Consider the following 20,932-nt stretch of genomic DNA (forward strand, 5'->3'; position numbering starts at 1 on the left):
TTCACTGGTTCTGCTAAGACATGTCTCATTGTTTTTTTTTTATACCATTCCAATATGGCGTCGCTCTACATAGTAAAATGCCTGCGTGTCTTCTCTACTGATATTATCCTCTATGCTCTGGACCACTTTGGCAGCCCAGATCTGGACACGCCTCCTTCACAAACCCTGCTCCGTAAGAGGGAGGAGCATAGACTGTATGGGGAGGAGCAAAATGAAGGAACGTCAGAAACCGGCAACACAGCGCCCTCTTTCGGATTGGAGGTGTCTGTGTTTACGAGGTTTTATTTCGCAACAATCACGTTTAAAATCATATTTTTATAGGCAGACAGAGTCCCTTTAGGACGTTAAAAACAGCGTGTTTACATACAAGTGGACACGCAGATCTCCTCGCGCGAAAAGCCGCGCGAGGGAGTGTGAAAGCAGTGACGTGTAACAGCGGCTCCTCTGGTGACGTGTCTCTCCGGCTCTCTCTTTCCTCTCGGAGCGGCTGATGGAGCCACACTGACTCCACTGAGCGGTCGAACTGAAGCCAGCAACACGGGCGTTGGGATCCGGCAGCCATGGGGAGTACGTGCACCTCTTTCATTCTTACCCGCATTTATGATCGCAGCTGCAGGCGGCGTCTTTCTGTCATGGAACCGCAGAAAAAAAGCTCTTAGGGAAGCTAATTAGCTAACCTTTAGATGTGTAGGTGGCAACTTAAGCTAGCTGAAAATGGGAACAAAACCAAAGCTAAAATGGGGTTTTCTGTAACCTGAACCCGTTTTAATGTAACTAATCAATATTGTTGAATTGTAGTGTTGTTTTTTCAGCGTTGACTTCAAATGTATGTTTGAAGTTGGCTTCTTTAACGCTTGTTAGCATCTAAGCTAATGGTAACTGGAGAAATCACCTTTTTTGTCACAAAAAATAAATAGAAAACGTTGTTTTCTCCAAGTGTTATGCTAGTTTTTGAAGTGGGAAACTAACTTAAAAAAAATCAGGTTAATCAATTGTGTGAGCGAATCTGGAAACTGTTAAAAACCTCCAGAGTAAAGAGGATCTGTAACTCGATTTCTTTGTTTATTCTGTTTGTGGTTTCTTTCATTGTTTAGGTATACGTCATGTTTAGCTTTACAGCAGCTGCTAGGGATGACGTTGCATCTGTGCATACCTGTTGTAGGTGTACCAGATGGATCTATAGTTACCTGCTTGTGTGGCAGCTTTCATTCAGTTTTCAGCTTTTATTGTTATTAGAGTGTATTTTAATATCTATATGCTGTTTTTAAAAAATATATATATATATAATTATAATAAGGTAATTTCCCCTTTGTGGGATGAATCAAGTTCTACTCTTGTGGTGCTTGTTTTAATTTTGCCATAAAAATGTACTTTTAAAGTAAAAAAAAAAACAAAAATCTGTATTTTCCACTAAACATCCACGTTTGTTTTTGCAGTTAAATTTTTGGAAGTTATCAAGCCCTTCTGTGCAGTCCTGCCAGAAATACAGAAACCAGAAAGAAAGGTGAGCGTCATCATTGCATGTTAGAATCTGCTCTTGAAAATGAACAATGTCTCACTCTTTTCTTTTATCAAAACTACAGATCCAGTTTAGAGAAAAAGTATTATGGACTGCCATCACTCTCTTCATCTTTTTGGTGTGCTGCCAGGTTGGTATATTTTATTTATTTTACTAAGAGTCCCTTGAGATCAAATATTTTTTAAAAAGCAATAAAACACACACACACATAGAAAAACTAAATAAAATCAGATCAAGAACAACATGTACACTTTTCTGCTATCCCCTTAGAGTGCTGTAGTTTTCAATTTACCTTTACTATGATTTTTATTCCTAATTTTAACATGTGTTTGTGTGTGTTGGGGTAACTTTATTTAAACTTACTAGTAATGAAAATGAAGGTGCTTTAAAGACCCAATCCAATGAAAATTGTGTCTTTAACATGTTCTGTAGTATTTTTCTAACGATGGAGGACATGTATGAAGAAAATTAAGCTTAAAATCTGTTCATGACTGCCTGAGTTTGTAGTGCTATTTACATCTCTTCATTGTTCCTTCAGATTCCTCTTTTTGGCATAATGTCATCAGACTCGGCCGATCCTTTCTACTGGATGAGAGTAATATTGGCTTCAAACAGAGGTGATTTCCGATCGGTGGTCTGTAGAGTCCACTAATTCATGAGCTTTGTAACCTTTTTTTTCTTCGCTGTTGTCCAGGTACTCTAATGGAGCTGGGTATATCGCCCATCGTCACCTCGGGCCTCATCATGCAGCTGCTGGCTGGTGCCAAAATCATTGAGGTGGGAGATACCCCAAAGGACAGAGCACTCTTTAACGGAGCTCAGAAATGTAGGTCTATGATTTCTGGAGCTTTCAAACTTCCTTTCAATCTTTGCTGTAGCATACATGCCCACATTTACATCTTTTTATTTTTATTTTTTTTTTAGTGTTTGGAATGATCATCACCATCGGACAGGCCATTGTTTACGTGATGACTGGGATGTACGGAGACCCTTCAGAGATGGGAGCTGGGATCTGCCTGCTCATCATCATTCAGGTTAACCCAGATGATCATTTCTGCATTTTTAAAGCAAATGTTGTGGCAGTGTTTAATTATATCTGGAGGGTTTATTTTGATGCTTACTAAAAAGTAAAATGCTTCTGTGGGATTAAGACGATTCCTTTGGTCACGGAGATTGCTGGCACAACGCCGCTCATCTGGACATTCGGCCTTTAAACAACGCTGTCTGTGTCTTCAGCTCTTTGTGGCAGGTCTGATCGTCCTGCTGCTGGACGAGCTCCTTCAGAAGGGCTACGGTCTCGGTTCTGGTATCTCTCTCTTCATTGCCACCAACATCTGTGAGACCATTGTTTGGAAGGCCTTCAGTCCCACGACGGTCAACACCGGGAGAGGTACAGGAAATGAAGACAAATGTTTAATGAAAATGCTGTTTTTTTTACTTTTTAACATTTTTCTGATGATGGAGGACTTATGTACAAAAGAAAATTCAACTTAAAAGGACATTTCTGAATATTTCTTTATTCCAGTTGTTGTAAATCAGGAGAAAACAAAACAAAGCAGCTGGAAAAAGATTGTATTTGTGACGTAGAAAATATGTTGGGCGGGCCACAATCTGCTCCGCCCCTTTCTGCAGCATCTCCTTGCAGACCAATAGATCCATGAACGTCTTTGTTTTCCTTGTCTGAGCTGGAATACTTATGACTGGATGGCTCTCATTTTGCTGACCTGTTTTCTTTTTTTTTGCTACACTAATGTTGGCTTAGGCTTGTGAGGTGCTGTAAGCTAGTGGGAGCGTCTAAACCAGGAGTGTCAAACTCAAATCACACAAGGGGACAAAATCCAAAACACACCTTAGGTCACAGGCTGAACAGGATAGATGTTTATTGAACACACTAAAACTACATTTTTAAAACTTTAAAAACTTAACTTTTAACATAATTATGAACTAGATATATCATTACCTGTGATAATTCTAGTGTGAAAGCTGTAAGAGGAATTTGGAAGCTGAAGATGCTGAAGTTGATGGTCACCAAAATATTAGCTAAAGCCAAATTAACCTAAAAATAATAATAATTTAAAAAAAAATAGATTTGCCAGAACAGCTAACATGCAGCTGAAAAATAGCTAAACTTCAAAATAGCCTAAAAACTTTTTTTTAAAAGCCTAAATTAGTCAAACAGCTAGCATTGAGCTGAAATATCAGCTAAAAGCCAAATTAGCCTAAAAAAGTAAAACAAAAACAACAACAAAAAACGTAGGTTTGCCAAAACAGCTAGCATGTCAATATTAGCCTAAGTCCAAAATAGCCCCCAAAAAAAATTAAATAAAAAAGGCTAAATTAGCCAAAAAAAGGCTAACATGTAGCTGAAATATTGGCTAAATTCCAAAATAGCCTAAAAACTTAAAGAAATGCCCAAATTAGCCAAAACAGCTAGCATGCAGCTAAAATATTAGCTAAACTCCAAAATAGCCCAATAATCTTAGTAAATGCCAAAACAGCTAGCAAAAGGCCAATTTTTAAAACTGTAAAACCATAACTTTTTAACATAATTATGAATAATAAAACGGCCGGAATATTATTCCAGAATAAATCAACTTAAATCTTAAATAACTTTCAATCTCTCCATAAGAATATATTTTTTCAAAATTATATAAGTTAGTAATGAGCACAAGATAACATCAGGCCATTAATAACAATAAAATAAAATGATCTGGAGGGCCGGATCCGGCCCCCGGGCCTTGACTTTGACACATGATGACGGGAACGGGTTTTCTTCTTACCCAAAACTCAGAGGTGAATTTCTAAAAACTCCTGCCACTCTGCAGAAACTATGTCCTAAAAAACCACACAGGTTTTTAGATTTTGACTAAAACCATCATCATAGTTAAAAGACTTCTGGGAACAGTTTGAAAACGGACCTGAAGATGATCGAAGTGGATCTTTAAACGAAGTGCAGCTTCTGACTGTCAGGACTAACCGTGTGTGCTCCATCCAGGCACGGAGTTTGAGGGCGCCATCATCGCTCTCTTCCACCTGCTGGCGACTCGCACAGACAAAGTCCGCGCCTTGAGAGAAGCCTTCTACAGGCAGAACCTGCCCAACCTGATGAACCTCATCGCCACCGTCTTTGTGTTCGCCGTGGTCATATATTTCCAGGTTTGGTGACACTTGAAACAAAAGGACTCGATGGATTGTTGTTATTTTTTCAGCTCATCATCAAGTGTTTGTCTCACGTTTTCTTCAGGGCTTCAGAGTGGACCTGCCAATCAAATCTGCTCGCTATCGCGGTCAATACAACACCTACCCCATCAAGCTGTTCTACACCTCCAACATCCCCATCATCCTGCAGTCTGCTCTGGTGTCCAACCTCTACGTGATCTCTCAGATGCTGTCGACGCGCTTCAGCGGCAACTTCTTGGTGAACCTCTTAGGAACGTGGTCTGTAAGTGTCGCATGGCGGTTCTCTTCGGTACCGATCCGGTGACGTGGTCAGAATGCACAGGTGTGGCTGACTGTGCCGTGGTTTTCCAGGACACCTCCAGTGGAGGACCTGCTCGAGCCTACCCAGTGGGCGGTCTGTGTTACTACCTCTCTCCTCCGGAGTCGTTTGGTTCTGTTCTGGACGACCCGGTTCATGCTATCATTTACATCGTCTTCATGCTTGGCTCCTGCGCCTTCTTCTCCAAAACCTGGATCGAGGTTTCTGGATCTTCTGCCAAAGATGTGAGTGAGCTCCGGTGGGAAGGGCTGCCGCTCTGCAGGCGTCGGGTGTTGATGGGTCTGCTGGTGTTCCTCAGGTGGCGAAGCAGCTGAAGGAGCAGCAGATGGTGATGAGAGGACACAGAGAGACCTCCATGGTGCACGAGCTCAACAGGTAAACAGGAGAACCTGGAAACAGTGCAGGGCGATATGGAAAACATTTTAGATCACGATAAAAAACAAAGTATATTTTCAGTTATTAAAAAAGTTCTCCCTAGTTTTACTTTGAAAACAGGAAGCTTCACTGACACTTTATCTTGAAGATTTGTTTACTTCCGGCGCCGCACTTTCAGGTTTATTTTAGTTCATAAATAAAAATCCAACAGTATTCTGTATTTCAGAGCAATCAATATTTTACAACTTGATAATTTACTATATTTATAAAGATCGTGAATCAGCGATTTGGACATCGCAAATATTCATACTCAAATTTTCAGGAGTGAGAATCCAAGTGTTCAGATATTATTAACAGTTCTGTTCCGCAGCTTTGATTTATCTCTTATTTTTGTAATCTCAAATGTTCATTTTCATTGACTTTCCTTGCGTGATGGGTTTTTGTGTTAGCATCGTACAGAGTAATGGAGAGTGTGGAAAAGAAGTGAAGAGGAGAGTGCAAGCAGGTTGGAATGGGTGGAGAAAAGTGTCAGGTGTGATGTGTGACAGAAGAGTTTCAGCACAAATGAAAGGAAAGGTGTACAAGACTGTGGTGAGACCAGCCATGTTGTTTGGACTAGAAACAGTGGGACTGAAGAAAAGACAGGAAGCAGAGCTGGAGGTAGCAGAGATGAAGATGCTGAGGTTCTCTTTGGGAGTGACCAGGATGGATAGGATCAGGAATGAATACATCAGAGGGACAGCACATGTTAGAGGTTTTGGAGATAAAGTCAGAGAGGCCAGACTGAGATGGTTTGGACATGTTCAGAGGAGAGACAGTGAATATATTGGTAGAAGGATGCTGAGTCTAGAGCTGCAGGAAAGAGGTCTAGAGGAAGACCAAAGAGGAGGTTTATGGATGCAGTGAATGAAGACATGAAGGTGGCTGGTGTTAGAGTGGAGGATGCTGAAGACAGGCTTAGATGGAGGAAACTGATTCGCTGTGGCGACCCCTGAAGGGAAAAGCTGAAAGGAAAAGAAGAAGAAGAAGAAGATCGGCGTGGATTTTTTAAGGCCAGTTTAGAGTTTAGCTTCTATTTTAGCCACAGGCTAACAATTTAGCTTACTGAGGAATTTTAGGCTGTTTTTTCTTTTTAGTTTAACTAGTAATTAAGCAATGTGCTAGCTTTTTTTTGGCTAATTTGGAATCTACTGAGGGTTTTTTTATGCAAATTTGGAGTTTACCTAATATTTTAGCAACATGCTAACGTTTTTGATTAATTTTGTTTACTGGGGAATTTTAGAGTTTAGCTGGTATTTAAGCAACATGCTAGCTTTTTTTGGCTAATTTGGAATCTACTGAGGTTTTGGGACTAATTTGGAGTTTAGCTTATATTTAAGCAACACACTAAATATTTTTTGTAAAATTTGCATGTATTAGGAATTTTTCAGCAATTTTACTGCAAATGTTTCAGAAATTTAGGTCAACTTCAACGCTCTTTCATAGTTTTTAGTGAAATTTTCAGTCTTTTAGCAAATTTAACATTTTGCAAATAGCTTTTAATTTTTCAGCAAATCCCCTCAGAAATTAAAGTAAATTGCATCACAATTTCTTGCAAAAAGCTTCGGCATCTTCAGTAAAAAGCATTCACTCTAACATTATCGCAGATAATGCAACTTTTCTACTTTACATATTAGTGTCTTCTGCTCATCGTTGGATGTCTTGAATCCAAAATGCAGCCAAATCACATTTGTACCCCTCTGTTGCTGAAAGTGCTTCTTTTTGGGCTGCCTGCACCGCTGTATCTGACTGTTTCAACTCCGGGGAAACAACTACAAGCGGTTCTGCCTCCATCATTCTTAAGTGTTAAGTAACATAAATCCTGTCATAAAACTTGCATAAGTGGAAATAAAAGAACGTAAATCGGCTTTACCTTACAAAACCACAAAACGGAGTTGTTTTGCGAAGAATCTCTTTTTAATTTGTCTTTTGTTTTCACTTTTATAATTTTTTTTGTGTACACACTGACGAGGTTTGGACTATTTAATGATATATTTGTCGTAGTAATTAATCAAATTAGGTTATAAACGATATAAGAGAAATGGCCCGATAGACACTTCTATAAACGATATGTATCATCTACAGTATCACCCAGCACTATACATGGAAACACATTCTTAGCTTCGGACCTGCAGCTCATCCTTTGTTGTTGCTTCTGCAGGTATATCCCCACAGCTGCTGCGTTCGGAGGCCTCTGTATAGGCGGGCTGTCTGTCATGGCAGACTTTCTCGGTGCCATCGGTTCTGGGACGGGAATCCTCTTGGCTGTTACCATCATCTACCAGTACTTTGAGATCTTTGTCAAAGAGCAAAGTGAAGTTGGCAGTATGGGAGCACTTCTCTTCTGAATATAAGTCAATAAAATGTCAACGTTCTGACACACCAGACTCAAAGAAATACCCCTGATTATGTTTATTTTATTCTTTTGCATTTCTTTGCAGTTTTCTCAGTGTACTGTTTGCAGCTGGGATAGATGTTTTTACTCTCCACCAAACTGCTCACTTGAAAAACTGTGATTTCTCCCAGATTTGAGCTCGCTATTGAGTCTCTTCAGTCCTTTTATTTGATCGCAGTTCGCCGTCTGTCTGCCTAAATTTCCATTGACAAACGTGTCAAAGCACACAGCCGTGAGCACCTGTCTTTGACTCGCCTCAGGCGTTTTTATTGTAGCTTCTTTAAAGAACACTAAGACACAACGGCATGACGGCGCTCATCCCGAACTGACAGCACAGCTTTCCAGCGGCGCCGTGCTCTAGCCTGAGGTTTCTAGAGCTTAGATTAGGATGTGAAAAGCAGAAAACCGTGTTTCTGTTGGAGTCAGAACAATGTGAAGTCACAGACAGTGATGTTCATGATGGTCCTTCATTGGGCGTGGTGTTTTTTTCTGTCACCCGGTCCTCAAAGGACAGTGTTTCTCAATGTCATCGTGCTTTTTTTTCATGTCTGCTGCAAAATACCGGTCAGAATGAGGATGGATTTGAATGGTCTGAAAACGTTTTTTTTTTTTTTTTTACTTTATGTAAGACATTATTGTGTTATTAAAGAAGTGTTTTCCAACAATGTGTTTTTATTTGTTACATACTTAAGGGAATTTTTTGTTTTTTATAGTGGTGTCGTTACAAAGACTACGTCACAAGCTTCCACTAGGGGGCGTACATGGAGCTCAATTGGACCAATATTATCTGAAACTCAAAACAACTTGAAAAAAATATTCATTTTTGGCCTCAAAAAAAGTAAATTGTGCAAAACGTTTTGCTATTCAAAATTAACGTAGCTATTTTCAGCTTCAAATGTTCTGTTTTTTTACATTTCAGAATTTCAGTTTTCACTTTCAACTCTTCTTTTTGGTTTTGAATCTGGAAATTTTAATTTAAAAACTTCTCAGTTTCAGTGAACGCACCAGGACCGAACCCAGTTTTTGATTGGTCCTCTTTTTAAATCTCCGCTAAAATCCACCACAACGAGGTTTGGAAATGGAAATTTTTAGATTCCAATCCCCCAAAAAAGAGCTAAAAGTTATAAAACTTTTGAAACAAAAAAAAGGTTTGAAATTGAGATTTTGAAATCTAAAACACAGAACATTTTGAAGCTGAAAATAGTTTATTTTAAAATAACAAAAAGTTTCAGTCTTTAAATTTATTTTGGATCAACACCAATATTTTTTTCAAGTTGTTTTATTTAGGTTTCAAATAATGTAGGCCCCAATTTAACTCCACAGGCACACTATTAAAAATATAGTACCCAAAATATTTTAGTCAAAACAATTAATGGAATTAATCCTGAAATAAAGCTGAAATCACGTGCGTGAAGACCAAAATAACTCATTTTTGGTAAGACTATTTAATTTTTAAGAAAAAATATGTGGAATATAGGCATAAATTTAGAATACTATACAAAGTTATGTCTTCTCCCTAAGAAATATAGATTTATCATCCAACAAAAAGGTTTGAAGTGAAACTATAGGGGTAACATTTTTACTTCAAACACTTCTTTTCTTGAAAATTATTACGTTATATTTTTTAGTTTGATTTCTAACAACTTTGTTGGATTTCTGCAGAATTTGTTGCCAAAATAAAAATAAATGCAAACATACATAAAAAAAATTAACCATGGTTCAACTCTACAATGATTTAAGAAAAACAAAACAGAAGCTGTTTTATCTACAGCTATAAAATATTTCTTCTGGATTTTTTAATTTTTCATTTATTTTTGCAGCACATTTGACAAAAACGTTGTAAAAATTCTGTACACCGGTAAATACATTTAATCAAGCAGCTCCTTCATGTGATCATAAAATTATAATTAAACTGAAACAATCGGAAAATGATCGAGTTTAAAATGTCAAATTACAGTTACAATGATTTTTTTTACACCTACTATCCGAACATAAAGGTTTATTAAACGTTTTTATTGAATAATAAAGTGAGAAAGGAGGTGCGGAAATGACGTCAGTATTGCGCGACAGCAGGTGCCTGACACCGGGTAGCGTGTCAAATGAGACCCCTGAAGACATCTAACTGCGTTTTTCTCAGAGGTTATCTGCTGTCAAAGAGGACCGTCGGTCCAGAACTCAAGCAGACATGTCGTACTGCAGGGAAGACGGTAAGTTACGTCTTATGTTGACTCTTTCTGTCAATAAAACAGCAACAACAACAGGTCAATGTCAGACAGCTAGCTACACCGCTAAGCTAACTAGTTTGGACAGATGAACTGAATGCTCAGGGAAGCACAGGCCTCTGGTGGTTTAAACGTGGGATTAGAGATGATAATTTTTAGAGTTAACTTCCTGTTTTAGTGCAGAACGATCAGACAGCAGAACGTGAACCAGAAATGAAAGAAAGTCCTTCTCTGTGGTGCAGCAAAGGGCAGAAAGTCAGACCTTCACTCAAGTTCAGCTGATGTTTCTCCAGAGGAATGAAGGAGTTTCTCCTAAAACTCTCACTGTCAAAGTCCTGAACTGAGTCGATTTCTATACACTCATTTTTGTGATTCCATTTGTGATTTTCATCAGTAACAAAGCAAAAATCAGTTCTAAAATCAACTTTGGTTGGTTATGAAAATCTTATTTACAAAATCAGAGAAAAATAATTAGTTCTCATATAAGGTTTGTGTTTATGATTAACTTGCCAGCGTTTGGTCCAAGTCATTTCTTGGTTTCTATTAATAATGTCTGGATTGAAGGACAAATACTATTTCAGACTTCAGTCATTTTTGAAAAAAAATGTTTAAGTAAAAGCGATTTAAGTGATACTAAAATAGAAGTGACCAACAGACACATTTAATCTAGATCAAAATCATTTATCCGCCCAAAAAGAAAAAATGTTTCTTAAAGTTACATTTTTGATTAAAGCAAAAGAGAAATGAAAAGAACTTGAACATGTTCACATGTTGTGATCATATCAATGTTCAAAAATTACAGTTTGTCTCACACAAACCTTTACATTTTTTGTAATCACTGTTTGTAAATAATATACTTTTGTTTTTATACGTTTTTTGTATTGAGGTTGCTTACAATTACATATTAATAAATTGGAGGCACAAGCAACTACACTGTCAAATTGTCAACTAATATAGTTGAAAACTGTCAGCTTTTATGACAACATTTATGAAAATAGCTGCAACTTCCAGCGTTGTCTGCCTCAATTATAAAAAAAAAAATCACATGAAATCTTTGAGGGACTGTTCACAAATACAGACTATGGAGTTTCTATTTTTTCTTTTTTACATTTTTGGATGCTGGTGTGCCACAGGAACCTGTGACTTGTTTATCGGCTCTTTAGGTTTAATGAAAAATGCTACTGATGATTAAATAAGAGATGAGTTAGTTAAGGTTAGATTAATATTTGAAGCATCCAAGCAAAACAAAAAAAATAGTTTACTCTCAGAAATTATGTTGAAATGTTCTTTAAATTTGTATTTTTAATTTGTAGTTGGTCAAAGAAAAGTTCAAAAGTATTGTTATTTTGGTAAATTACACTAAAGTTGTTAAAGCTTTGAACAAATGCAGTTTAAAATGATTGAAAAGGATTTAGAGTTGTGTGTTTTACATAAAAAGCTCAAGTTATTCCCAATATTTTGAGTTTTTGTAATAAATAGAATCTATTAAAATGTTATTTATTTTTGAGAATAAAAGTAAAAAAATCCAATGATTAAATATACCATGCTTGACTGTGTTGCGTTTTTAATATAAGTAAAGCTGCAGCAGCAGGAGGAACTTTTTGACACAGAGTGGATTTTATTTTGAAAGGAACTTGTATGTGCTTTTGTCAAAAGTAAAAAGTTATAACTGTTATGTATAGAAGCAGCATAGACACTGATATAATTTAATTATTTTAATATTTACAAACAAAATTTATAAATAAATGCTTAATTGCCAAAAGAAGTATATTGTGCATTTTTAACCGATAAAGTGGGACTTTGTGGCTCTCGTGGGTTCTGGTTTGTTAAACACTAGACTGGTTGCAGGTTGCAGACCTCTGGTGTAGCTGAAAGTTTCATTGATCTAAGTCCTGTTGGTGATCGTTTTGATTCTGTTCCTACTTCTGTAGGGAAAGATCGCATCATCTTTGTGACCAAGGAGGATCATGAAGCTCCCAGCAACGCCGAGCTGATCGCAGATGACCCCAATGACCCCTACGAGGAGCAGGGTTCGTTTAATCTCCTCCTGCTTTCAGTTTCTCTTTAACCCTTCAACACCTGAGCCTCAAAATGTCTGACGGGACTTTTCTGCTAATTCTGACTCTGAAAGGGTCAGAGAATGTCCTGTAAATGTGCGCTTTTGGCCCTTTTTCCAGAAGACACTGAATTCTCAACATCTTTCATCATTTTACAATTTATTCTATTTTATAATAGTGTTAGACCAAATTAAATAGTAAAAAAACACAAAATGTGATTTTTAGAGTTTTTAGTGAGAAAAACAGTTCAAATGAACATGAACAACAGATTTTGTTTATTAAAAGTTTACATTTATCCAGTATCAAACTACTTAGAACAAAATTTCTGTATGTTTATTTCTAAATGTGCAAAACAAAAACAATGAATAAAATGTAAAACATCTACAGGTGTTTTTGGTCACACAGGTGAGTCCTGTCCTGCTTAACTCCTCAAAGGTCTCGGTCAGATGTCTTCAACCTTTGGCTCCAGATCCACATGTGTCTCTTTTATCTCTTCATTGTGGCTCCTTGGACAAACATGAAATAAGTCATGGAGACTGCTGACCCAGACATGTTGTATAACTGTCAAAGGTAGCTGACCCCTGCTCTTGATGATGCTGCCAGTGACAGTCACAAGTCCCACACTTCCAATGATGTTCTTGGTGCAGATTTTGCAGCATCAGTGGAATGGTGGACTGCTGATGGTTTCCTGTAGTTAGAGGTGGTTGGACACCTGGATGAATCTCACTGGATGAGGGTCTCCATCATCAGGTTCTGCATCTGTCTTCCTCTGTCGTTGATGAGCAGCTTTGATCTCTGACCAAATCACCAGAACCTCCAGCATCCTCACGTTTTCTCCTCGTTGGTCCTCCAGCTTCATCAGCTGCAGCTCACAGGAAACTTAAGAAAAACAGTCTTCATTTATTGTGATATTTATTTCCAGATGTAATTATCTGCTTATTTTATAAGATTACTTATAATGTATGAGTAAAAAAATAAGCTGACTTAAATTTGAACGACATTTCTCTAATCCAGTTTGTGTTTCAAACTAGTTAACAAGAGCTTCATTCCTTCAGAAAAGAAAACAGGAAATGCAGCTCCGCAAACGTTACCTTTCTCACCAAAAGTGGCTCCCTCTGTTGCTCCTTGGGTCTCAAAGTCTTCTCTGAACCTCCATGGAGGTTTTATTACCCAGGATGATCGTCTTTCAGACATTTGTCTTATTTTTTTCGCCGTTATATAAACTCTTTTCGACCGCTCCATCTGTCTCACCGATAAACAAAGGAGCTCCTCGTGGGCCTCCTCGAGAGATACTGTAATGACACGACATTGACAAGAAAGCGCAATATCTCAGCTTTCAGAAACTGTTGGAAATTTTAAAATAGGTTCAGGAATTATAGTATTTCAAAGAGTGCTTGTGCTAATGTGTCACTGGCGCCATGCTCAGTGTTAAAGGGTTAAAACGTTTTACTAACATAACATTCTAGTAAGTAATGAGTCAGTTATTATCAGTCTTTTCCTCTGTCGAAGAGTAATTACTTCTCTAACAGGTCATTCATACATGGTGAGTTTAAGGTTCATTTCCTGCATGCATGGATCAATAAGACTCTTTTTGTGTCCCTGATACTTGGCCTCTGTATGAGATGTTGACAGCCTCTCTTCTGCTCTCTGAAGGCCTCATCCTTCCTGACGGGGGGATAAACTGGAACTGCCCGTGTCTCGGCGGCATGGCCAGCGGGCCGTGTGGAACCCAGTTCAAAGAGGCCTTCTCGTGTTTCCACTACAGCAAAGAGGAGGTCAAAGGCTCCGAGTGCATCGACAAATTCCGCAGCATGCAGGAGTGCATGCAGAGGTTCCCTGAACTTTATCCCCAGGAGGACGACAAAGAAGAGTCTGCTCCTGCCGGCAGCTCTGCCTCTGACAGTGACTCTAGTCCAACCGCCTCAGAGGAGTCACCCGAGACGCTGCCGCCTACAGACGAGCAGACGGCCAGCTAAAAGCAGACTGTGGATGCGGCAGGAGCTCCAGTTTTTGGCTTGAACTTCAGGTGGTCTAATGGAAGAAGAGCAGCAGAGACATTGTATCATCTACAAAAATATGAGCTTCTGTTTTCCAAACTGTTGTAATAGCAGAGAAGTCTGTTTCCTAAAGGTCCAGTAGATGAGAAGCTCTTTCAACAATAGTCTCATTTTATGCTTTAAGACACTTCTTTTTATTGTGTTGTTGTTTTCAGCCTTCACAAACGTTGCGTAGCACGGATTCCTCCAAAGCAGCCCAGTTGTTTGGAGCATCGTTTGTGGACGCCTCCTATTTTATTTGATTACTGGAGACCAAAGCTGAGCAGAAATAAGGGCTGCTGTTGAAACCACTGTGCAGTTTACATGTTTCCTTAAGTCTGAATATACATGTTCAGTAGGAACTTCAGGGTCTTCGTCCCCCTCCTGCTGTCGCTGACACAGGAACTGTGTTTTACAGCTTGGATGTTGATCTCACTGACATTCACGTGTTTTTTTTACAAAACACCCAGATTAAAAAGACTTCTAAACTAACTCTCTTTATTTCTTTGTTCCTAAAACCAAATCGGTTCCACCTCTGATAGATTCAATATTTCTGTGCTCTGGTTTTCCTCCGGCGTAGCTTTGGTAAGAACGCTCGTTCTGCTCAGGCTGGTGGTGTGAGACCACGGCTGGAATGTTCAGTAAACCTCGATACATGCTTGTGTTTCCCATGTCGTACATTTGGGGGAAACAATGACAGAATGAAGGTTTAATAATTGGAAAAAGACAAGGGATTCACAAAGCATGCATCAAGTCAATACCACATAAAAATACAAAATCATGGTCTGAAATGTCCCAGAGAGAGAACACAGGGAAACTGTTAATCTAATAGGCCCAAGCAAATTGGAAAAGATAAATATTATATAAAAACAGTTGGAGAAGTCGTTTTGTTCCTTGCAGTGAATGAACTTCCAGTTGGTGAGAGTGTGGAAAGCTCAATGATGATTTCTCTTCAGCTCTGTTTTTAAAAATGCTTGACTACACACTGACAAAGGACCCCAAGTTTAATGAAATAAACAAAATCATCCCAAACACTGCACAATACACCTCTACAACATCCACAAGGAAGAGATTGAAACATTCTCCAAAACGGTATTAAATCAAATCAAGGATAATTATGACAAAGCGGATTCTGCTGGTTTTGGAGCTAATGAAGGCAGTCAATAGTCTTCAACCTCCATCTCCCTCTCTTCTGGATGTTACCATCTTAATCCCTCTGCAGAAAATGACAGGAAGTGACAGTAAACGGCGTAAACTTGTACCGTTTTCTACCTTCCTCGAAGGCCCAAAGCGCTTTACAGTCACATACCCATTGACCCATTACCACACTGATGGTGGTGCTGCTGCGGCCTAACACTGGTGCCACCTCCCATCAGAGACAATGTGGTGTTCAGTGTCTTCCCAAGGTGGGAATTGAACCCACACTCTCCTGATTGAGGGAAGACCACCCTACCGCTCCACCACGACCTTTCATTGGGAAGTGACAAACCCCCCAGTAATCTGTTTACCCCCCAACAGGGCTGACTAGATCCAGCCCTGTTGCATAACTGTAAAATGAAATAACTACGTAGGGTTGGGATTATATGAATTTGCTTTTTCCCACTCCTTTTCAAGGCAGCAGTCCCAGTCCTTGAAGCTCTTTGACCACCTTTGTAAGTTCAACATGGTTGATGGTCAGTCCTCAGCCTCTTTTTCTTCAAGGGGAGGTGTGTCAGTGGGACTGGGGGACCTGGGGGGGTAGGGTCCCTCCCACCAGGTGGTCAGGTCCAGAGCAGGGCTCCAGCTACACCAATCCGGGAATGTAATGGAATCCTGCAGACTCATCCTCAGAAAGGGGGTGCTGATATATACTCTCACATGTCCCTCTGCATTTACCCAGACTTGGGTCTGGCACAAGAAGACACTAGACTAGACAGTGTCCCCTTGTGGTTGCATTACACATGCACACTCCACGCACACACAGTTTTTTTTTTTTTTTTTTTTTACATTTTAACTATTACCAGATGAACAATCATGTTCTTTTGTAACAGCTGCTGTTTTGTATTTCCAGTTTTTGTTTTTTCCATTTCCCTCGTGCTTCACTTTCAGTCTGTTTTCTACAGTGCTCCAACATTCTGCATTTTCTTTCAAATCTTCACAAGAATCCCATCAACAAATCCTCTAAGTTGACATCCTCACATACATTCTGTGAAATGCATTCAGGACTGAGTGGAGGAAGTGGTTGTGGATCAACCTGCCATGAAGGTGAGGATTCTACAGGATCCAGAAGTTTGGGAGTCAAATGAAGCTCCTGGATTTATGTTCACAATGTTTTTTGGTATTTAGTCCCAGAATATCTTTGGTGTCCTCAAATGCAGCAGAGTTACAGAGTGAAGTAAATCTTTTACATTTATCTCTTCAGAGACAGTCGGTGGAAAAGATTTCTGGACGGGATTATTTAGTGGTTGTGGAGGGACCTGCTGTAATGCCGGGGATGCTTTGGGTACTTTTATGAATTCTGGTGCCATCTCAGAGTTTTTTGTCCTCTTTTTCTGCTTCTTTTCAACTTGAGCGTTAGTTGTTTCTGTAGAAACCTGTTGCACAGAGGGGTCGGGGCTGTATCTTCTCCTGTAGTTCAGACCTCTCATAGATTGGAGACACAGCCACGTCCCTTAAGTGTCTGTCAGGCTCTGAAGATGGGCTAATTATTTGGGGATTATGATGGGCTCAGGATTTTTGGAAGCTCCTATCGCACCTGTTTGCTGTGTGGCTGATCTTGAACAATTAAGGAATCCTCTCTCCTCTGGGGGGCTGAGACATTTCCAGGCCAGCAGTGATGTTTATATTTTGTCAACTATTGAAGATAATCAGAAAGATGAGTATAACAAAAGCTTCTGTTGATTCTCTTTTTCTAACAGAGGTATAAATGATGGTGATTACATACAATTTAGATTTACATAAGATCTTAGAGTTTAGATTGGAGCGCCCAGCCACCCTATGAGGAAGCTCCACAAAATTTTCTACAAGCGTCTTGATTTGTCTGATTTTTTGGACGAACCGGAGGAGTCGAGACAAAAAAAATAATATAAAAAAAAAGAAACCGTGAATACAGAAACATGAATATGAGGAGGAACACTATAACTCATCTCTGGTTGTGATTCACATGTTCAATTTGTTTTTGCTCTCACACGTCCCTCTGAATTTATCCGGACTTGGGACCGGCACAACAGGACACTGGATGGTGTCCCCTTGAGGTTGCATTAAACTCACACACACATTCACGCTTACATGCACAAACACGCACACAAGCATACATTTTCTGTACATCTACCTATCTACTTACCTACCCTACCTTTCCATCCACACTTTGGAATTTCTATACTTAGCACAGATGTTTGTCCATAGTAGGCTAGAATTTTGGTCATGTTGCTCCATGAATTCTCCGACTACCCAAATCTGGCTGCCTAGTTTACAGCCTCTTGCTGCTGGAGTCAGAATGCAGCCTCCCATACATTGTGAGAAGCTGCTGGGGCTTCATGTCAGTCTCTTCTTCTGGTCAGCTTACAATTTACCAGCAGGGACACATTTATTATCTCAGCCTGTATAGGCCCCTCGAGTGTCAGCTGCTGGCCTTTTTCATGGTAGTCCTCGGACTCTGACAGTTACGTTTATCCCAGAAGGTCTGAATTTCTTGTGTCTAGATCTTCTTTTATCATCTGTCCTTCAGCTATGGTTGGTCCATCTGTTTTTTAATCATATCCAAGCATCTCCAGGACTACCACTGTTTAAATGGTAAATGCTGTATACTTGTATAGTGCTTTTCTACCTTCCTTGGAGGCCCTAAGCGCTTCACAGTCACACACATCCACACTCTGGTGGCGGCTCCGCTCTCCTGCCTGTTTTCCAGTGACCCTGCCTCATCTGCTGTTGATTACCTGGATCCGGTATGTTTGGCCAATACGGAGCTCCAATGGTTGGAAAAAATGTTGGATCTGATAGAAGTTTTAGTCATTTATTTATGGCAGAAAGATTCTTTATGAATTTCAAAGTAACTCCTGAAATCTTTTGTGTTTGAGTTTGTTGGACTTGGAAACATACACTGATTTTAGCTGACCATCATCTTGGTTTTTAGGCTAATGTGGCATTTAGCTAATATTTTTGTGACTATCAGCTTCAGCGTTTTCAGCTATCAGTTTCAACATCTTCAGCTATCAGCACTAGCATCTTCAGCAGACAAATTCAACTTACAGCATTCACACTAGCGTTATCACAGGTAATGCTGTACATCTAGTTATGAATTGAAACTGGTCTATTTTTTCAGTAAAACTGGTCTGTGAACACTTATTGCTGTTCTTAGGTTTTTTTTCACATCTAACTGTACAAACTCTTTCTCCTGAAATAATCCTTGCAAGTTCAAGTTTCCTCTCTGGAATGAGAGTGTCCTGATCAACGGTGTCTCCATGACAACCGTTGTCATGACTTACAAAGTTCTGAAAGCGCGTTGTCTTACTTGAAATCGGGAATGTTTGAGTGAAAGTATTTTTTTTTTCTATATTTTCTTTGAAAGAAAAATCTTTTAAAAGGCTCCAGGTTAAGTTTTGGAAATACATAAAGGTAAGTAAAAGAAGCAGAAGTTAACAATGGAGTTAATTGAAACATGTCGGATTGTTATTAACATCAATTTGTAGCATACTAATGTGACCCGAATGTAGTTAAAGTTAAGCAGCCTCCAGTTTCTGAACCGGAGTGAGTGGTCGGTTCTGGTTCAGGGTTTGGCTGAGCTTATGGGATCCATGGTCGCATCAGAGCGAATGAAAACAGCGACAGCAGTTCGAGTCGATCCCGACATGACCGTGCGTATGTCTGTGCGTAGATGCATAAATCTGGACTTCCACCTCCCCCCAAACCCCCAGACCATCCGGGGCGTCCTGCGGGACCCAAAAGCAAACCCACCCTGCCGGACATTCACCAACAGACAGGCATCTACACAGGTGTGGTTTCCACAGGTGACCTTCAGGTAAGATGAACACCTTAAATCGAGCCTCAGAAACCGTGGTCATTAAATAATGACTTTCATCTCTATCAATGTGAATCAGGAGCAGATGAAAAAATGCAGTTTGAAAATTATCGTAGAAAATTAGCTACAAGCTTCTTTCTTTGAGCTCTTCGCTAAGGTGAGAGGAAGGGGGGCGGGGTCGCTCTACGCCAACAGTTTCAATGACTCAGAGGCAAATTTAATGAATTCCTGCCGCTCATGCAAAAAACTATTTCTTTCATATTAAAAAATCACACAACACTGTCAAAAGACATTAAATTAGACTTTCTTTTCTTTTCTGCAGGTTCCTCGACCTCCATCCAAACCCTCAAAGCCCGTATTTCAGACTGTAAGACATGGATCCACGCCCTCTTTACCTGACATCACAAAGACTCGGATCTGCTCTCGAGGAATTTCATCTTTTATCTTTCAGGTAAAAAAAAAAAAAAGCTGATGTGCAGATTATTAACTCGTGTACATAGTTTGTCAGATGTTTCCAGAGTCCCGGATGATTTAACACAAACTGTGTTTGTGTGTCAGTTCAACACAGAGAGCCCAGATGACCAACAGAGTCAGTCTTCTCTGGAGCCTGGAAATTCAAACTCACCTAAAGGTTAAAGTGTCGTTTTCTTACAAAAACATCTTTTGAGACATTAGTTTAAATATTCAAATGTATTCTGAAGAAAATGTAAAAGTATATATTTTTATGTTATCCCTGATTTTGTTTTAGCTGGAGCTATCAGTTCTTCTGATGAAGCTTACTTTGCCATTGATGGAAATAAACCCAAAGTCCAGATTTCATTCCAAAGACGACCGGGTGATGTTTCTCGTGAACTGGCCTTAATAAGGTAATAACTGTTTGGGTGGACGTTGTCAGACAGTATTTTTTTTTTGTTTTAAAAATTTGGTACTTTTAACCCTGTAAAGTTCACCGTAAAGTTCAATGTAATTTTTGGTGAATTGAGATGCTTTTCATGATGAAGTCCATGAAAAGATTTTTGTAATATCCTTTTTTTTAATAAGATATAGACAGCATCAATTATAAATTGGTCCCAACAATGTCAGTTTAAGGTGCAAAAATATTGACACGAGGACAAACTCACCTTATTCCCACAGTCTCAAATCTGATGCACACATTTTTAGTGGGCGGTAACAACAAACGTAGGTGGGGCCTCCTCGGAAAGTGCGGACAAACCCACATTTTCTGCCCACTTTTAAACTATATGGTTTAGTTTGAATTATTTGAGTTATTTTCACCTTGAAGTTTTGAAAATTAGAAAAACTTTTCCCTCCAAAAGTGCCTGTAAGGTTTAATAGAAGCAGCCATTTTGAAATGAGCGGGAAAAACCCTTCTACTGCCCCTAGTGAAATAACGATGACCTACTGGGCAGAAAAATTGACCAAATATTAAGCAACAGGTGTTTAAGGAAAGTGTGATCTTGCTAATGAGATAAGGGTCTCACTTATTAGAGGATTAAAATGATACCAATGATTCTAGAGCAGGGGTGTTAAACTCAATCACACAGGAGGCCAAAATCCAAAACACATCTTAAGTCGCGGGCTGAACAGGATAAACATTTATTGAACACTCTGGAATTACATTTGTAAAACTTTAAAACAGTAACTTTTTAGCATTAATATGAACTAGAAATATAACATTACCTGTGATAATGCTAGTGTGAATGCTGTAAGCTTTCACCGGGGACTCCGGCTTCCTCCCACCGTCCAAAAACATGCTTCATAGGTTAATTGGTGACTCTAAATTGCCCCTAGGTG

General features: G+C 39.2%; 3 protein-coding genes across 3 annotated transcripts in view; all 3 read left to right on the forward strand.

Moving 5' to 3' along the window:
- The first annotated feature begins 244 nt into the window (after nt 1–244).
- LOC112139973 (protein transport protein Sec61 subunit alpha-like 1) lies at nt 245–8,489 on the forward strand. The gene is made up of 12 exons (XM_024262858.2): nt 245–567; nt 1,437–1,504; nt 1,584–1,649; nt 2,058–2,136; nt 2,214–2,345; nt 2,444–2,553; nt 2,756–2,909; nt 4,515–4,675; nt 4,764–4,961; nt 5,051–5,242; nt 5,317–5,393; nt 7,594–8,489. The coding sequence occupies exons 1-12, from the start codon at nt 561–563 to the stop codon at nt 7,778–7,780; spliced, it is 1,431 nt and encodes a 476-aa protein (XP_024118626.1). The 5' UTR covers nt 245–560; the 3' UTR covers nt 7,781–8,489.
- Nucleotides 8,490–9,859: 1,370 nt separating this feature from the next.
- LOC112139974 (mitochondrial intermembrane space import and assembly protein 40) lies at nt 9,860–14,634 on the forward strand. Its single transcript, XM_024262860.2, has 3 exons — nt 9,860–10,034; nt 11,981–12,079; nt 13,760–14,634. The coding sequence occupies exons 1-3, from the start codon at nt 10,013–10,015 to the stop codon at nt 14,080–14,082; spliced, it is 444 nt and encodes a 147-aa protein (XP_024118628.1). The 5' UTR covers nt 9,860–10,012; the 3' UTR covers nt 14,083–14,634.
- Nucleotides 14,635–18,577: 3,943 nt separating this feature from the next.
- The window catches only part of LOC112139975 (dynein heavy chain 1, axonemal), a 6,899-nt gene continuing 4,544 nt past the window's right edge, over nt 18,578–20,932 (forward strand). The window contains exons 1-5 of the mRNA XM_024262861.2: nt 18,578–18,735; nt 18,995–19,138; nt 19,461–19,589; nt 19,697–19,769; nt 19,887–20,004. Of these exons, the coding sequence (XP_024118629.1) occupies nt 18,995–19,138; nt 19,461–19,589; nt 19,697–19,769; nt 19,887–20,004 (464 nt within the window). The 5' untranslated portion in view covers nt 18,578–18,735. The remainder of the gene's footprint in view (nt 18,736–18,994; nt 19,139–19,460; nt 19,590–19,696; nt 19,770–19,886; nt 20,005–20,932) is intronic.

The sequence above is a fragment of the Oryzias melastigma genome, linkage group LG5 (assembly GCF_002922805.2).
Source record: "Oryzias melastigma strain HK-1 linkage group LG5, ASM292280v2, whole genome shotgun sequence".
NCBI classification, from domain to species: Eukaryota; Metazoa; Chordata; class Actinopteri; order Beloniformes; family Adrianichthyidae; genus Oryzias; species Oryzias melastigma.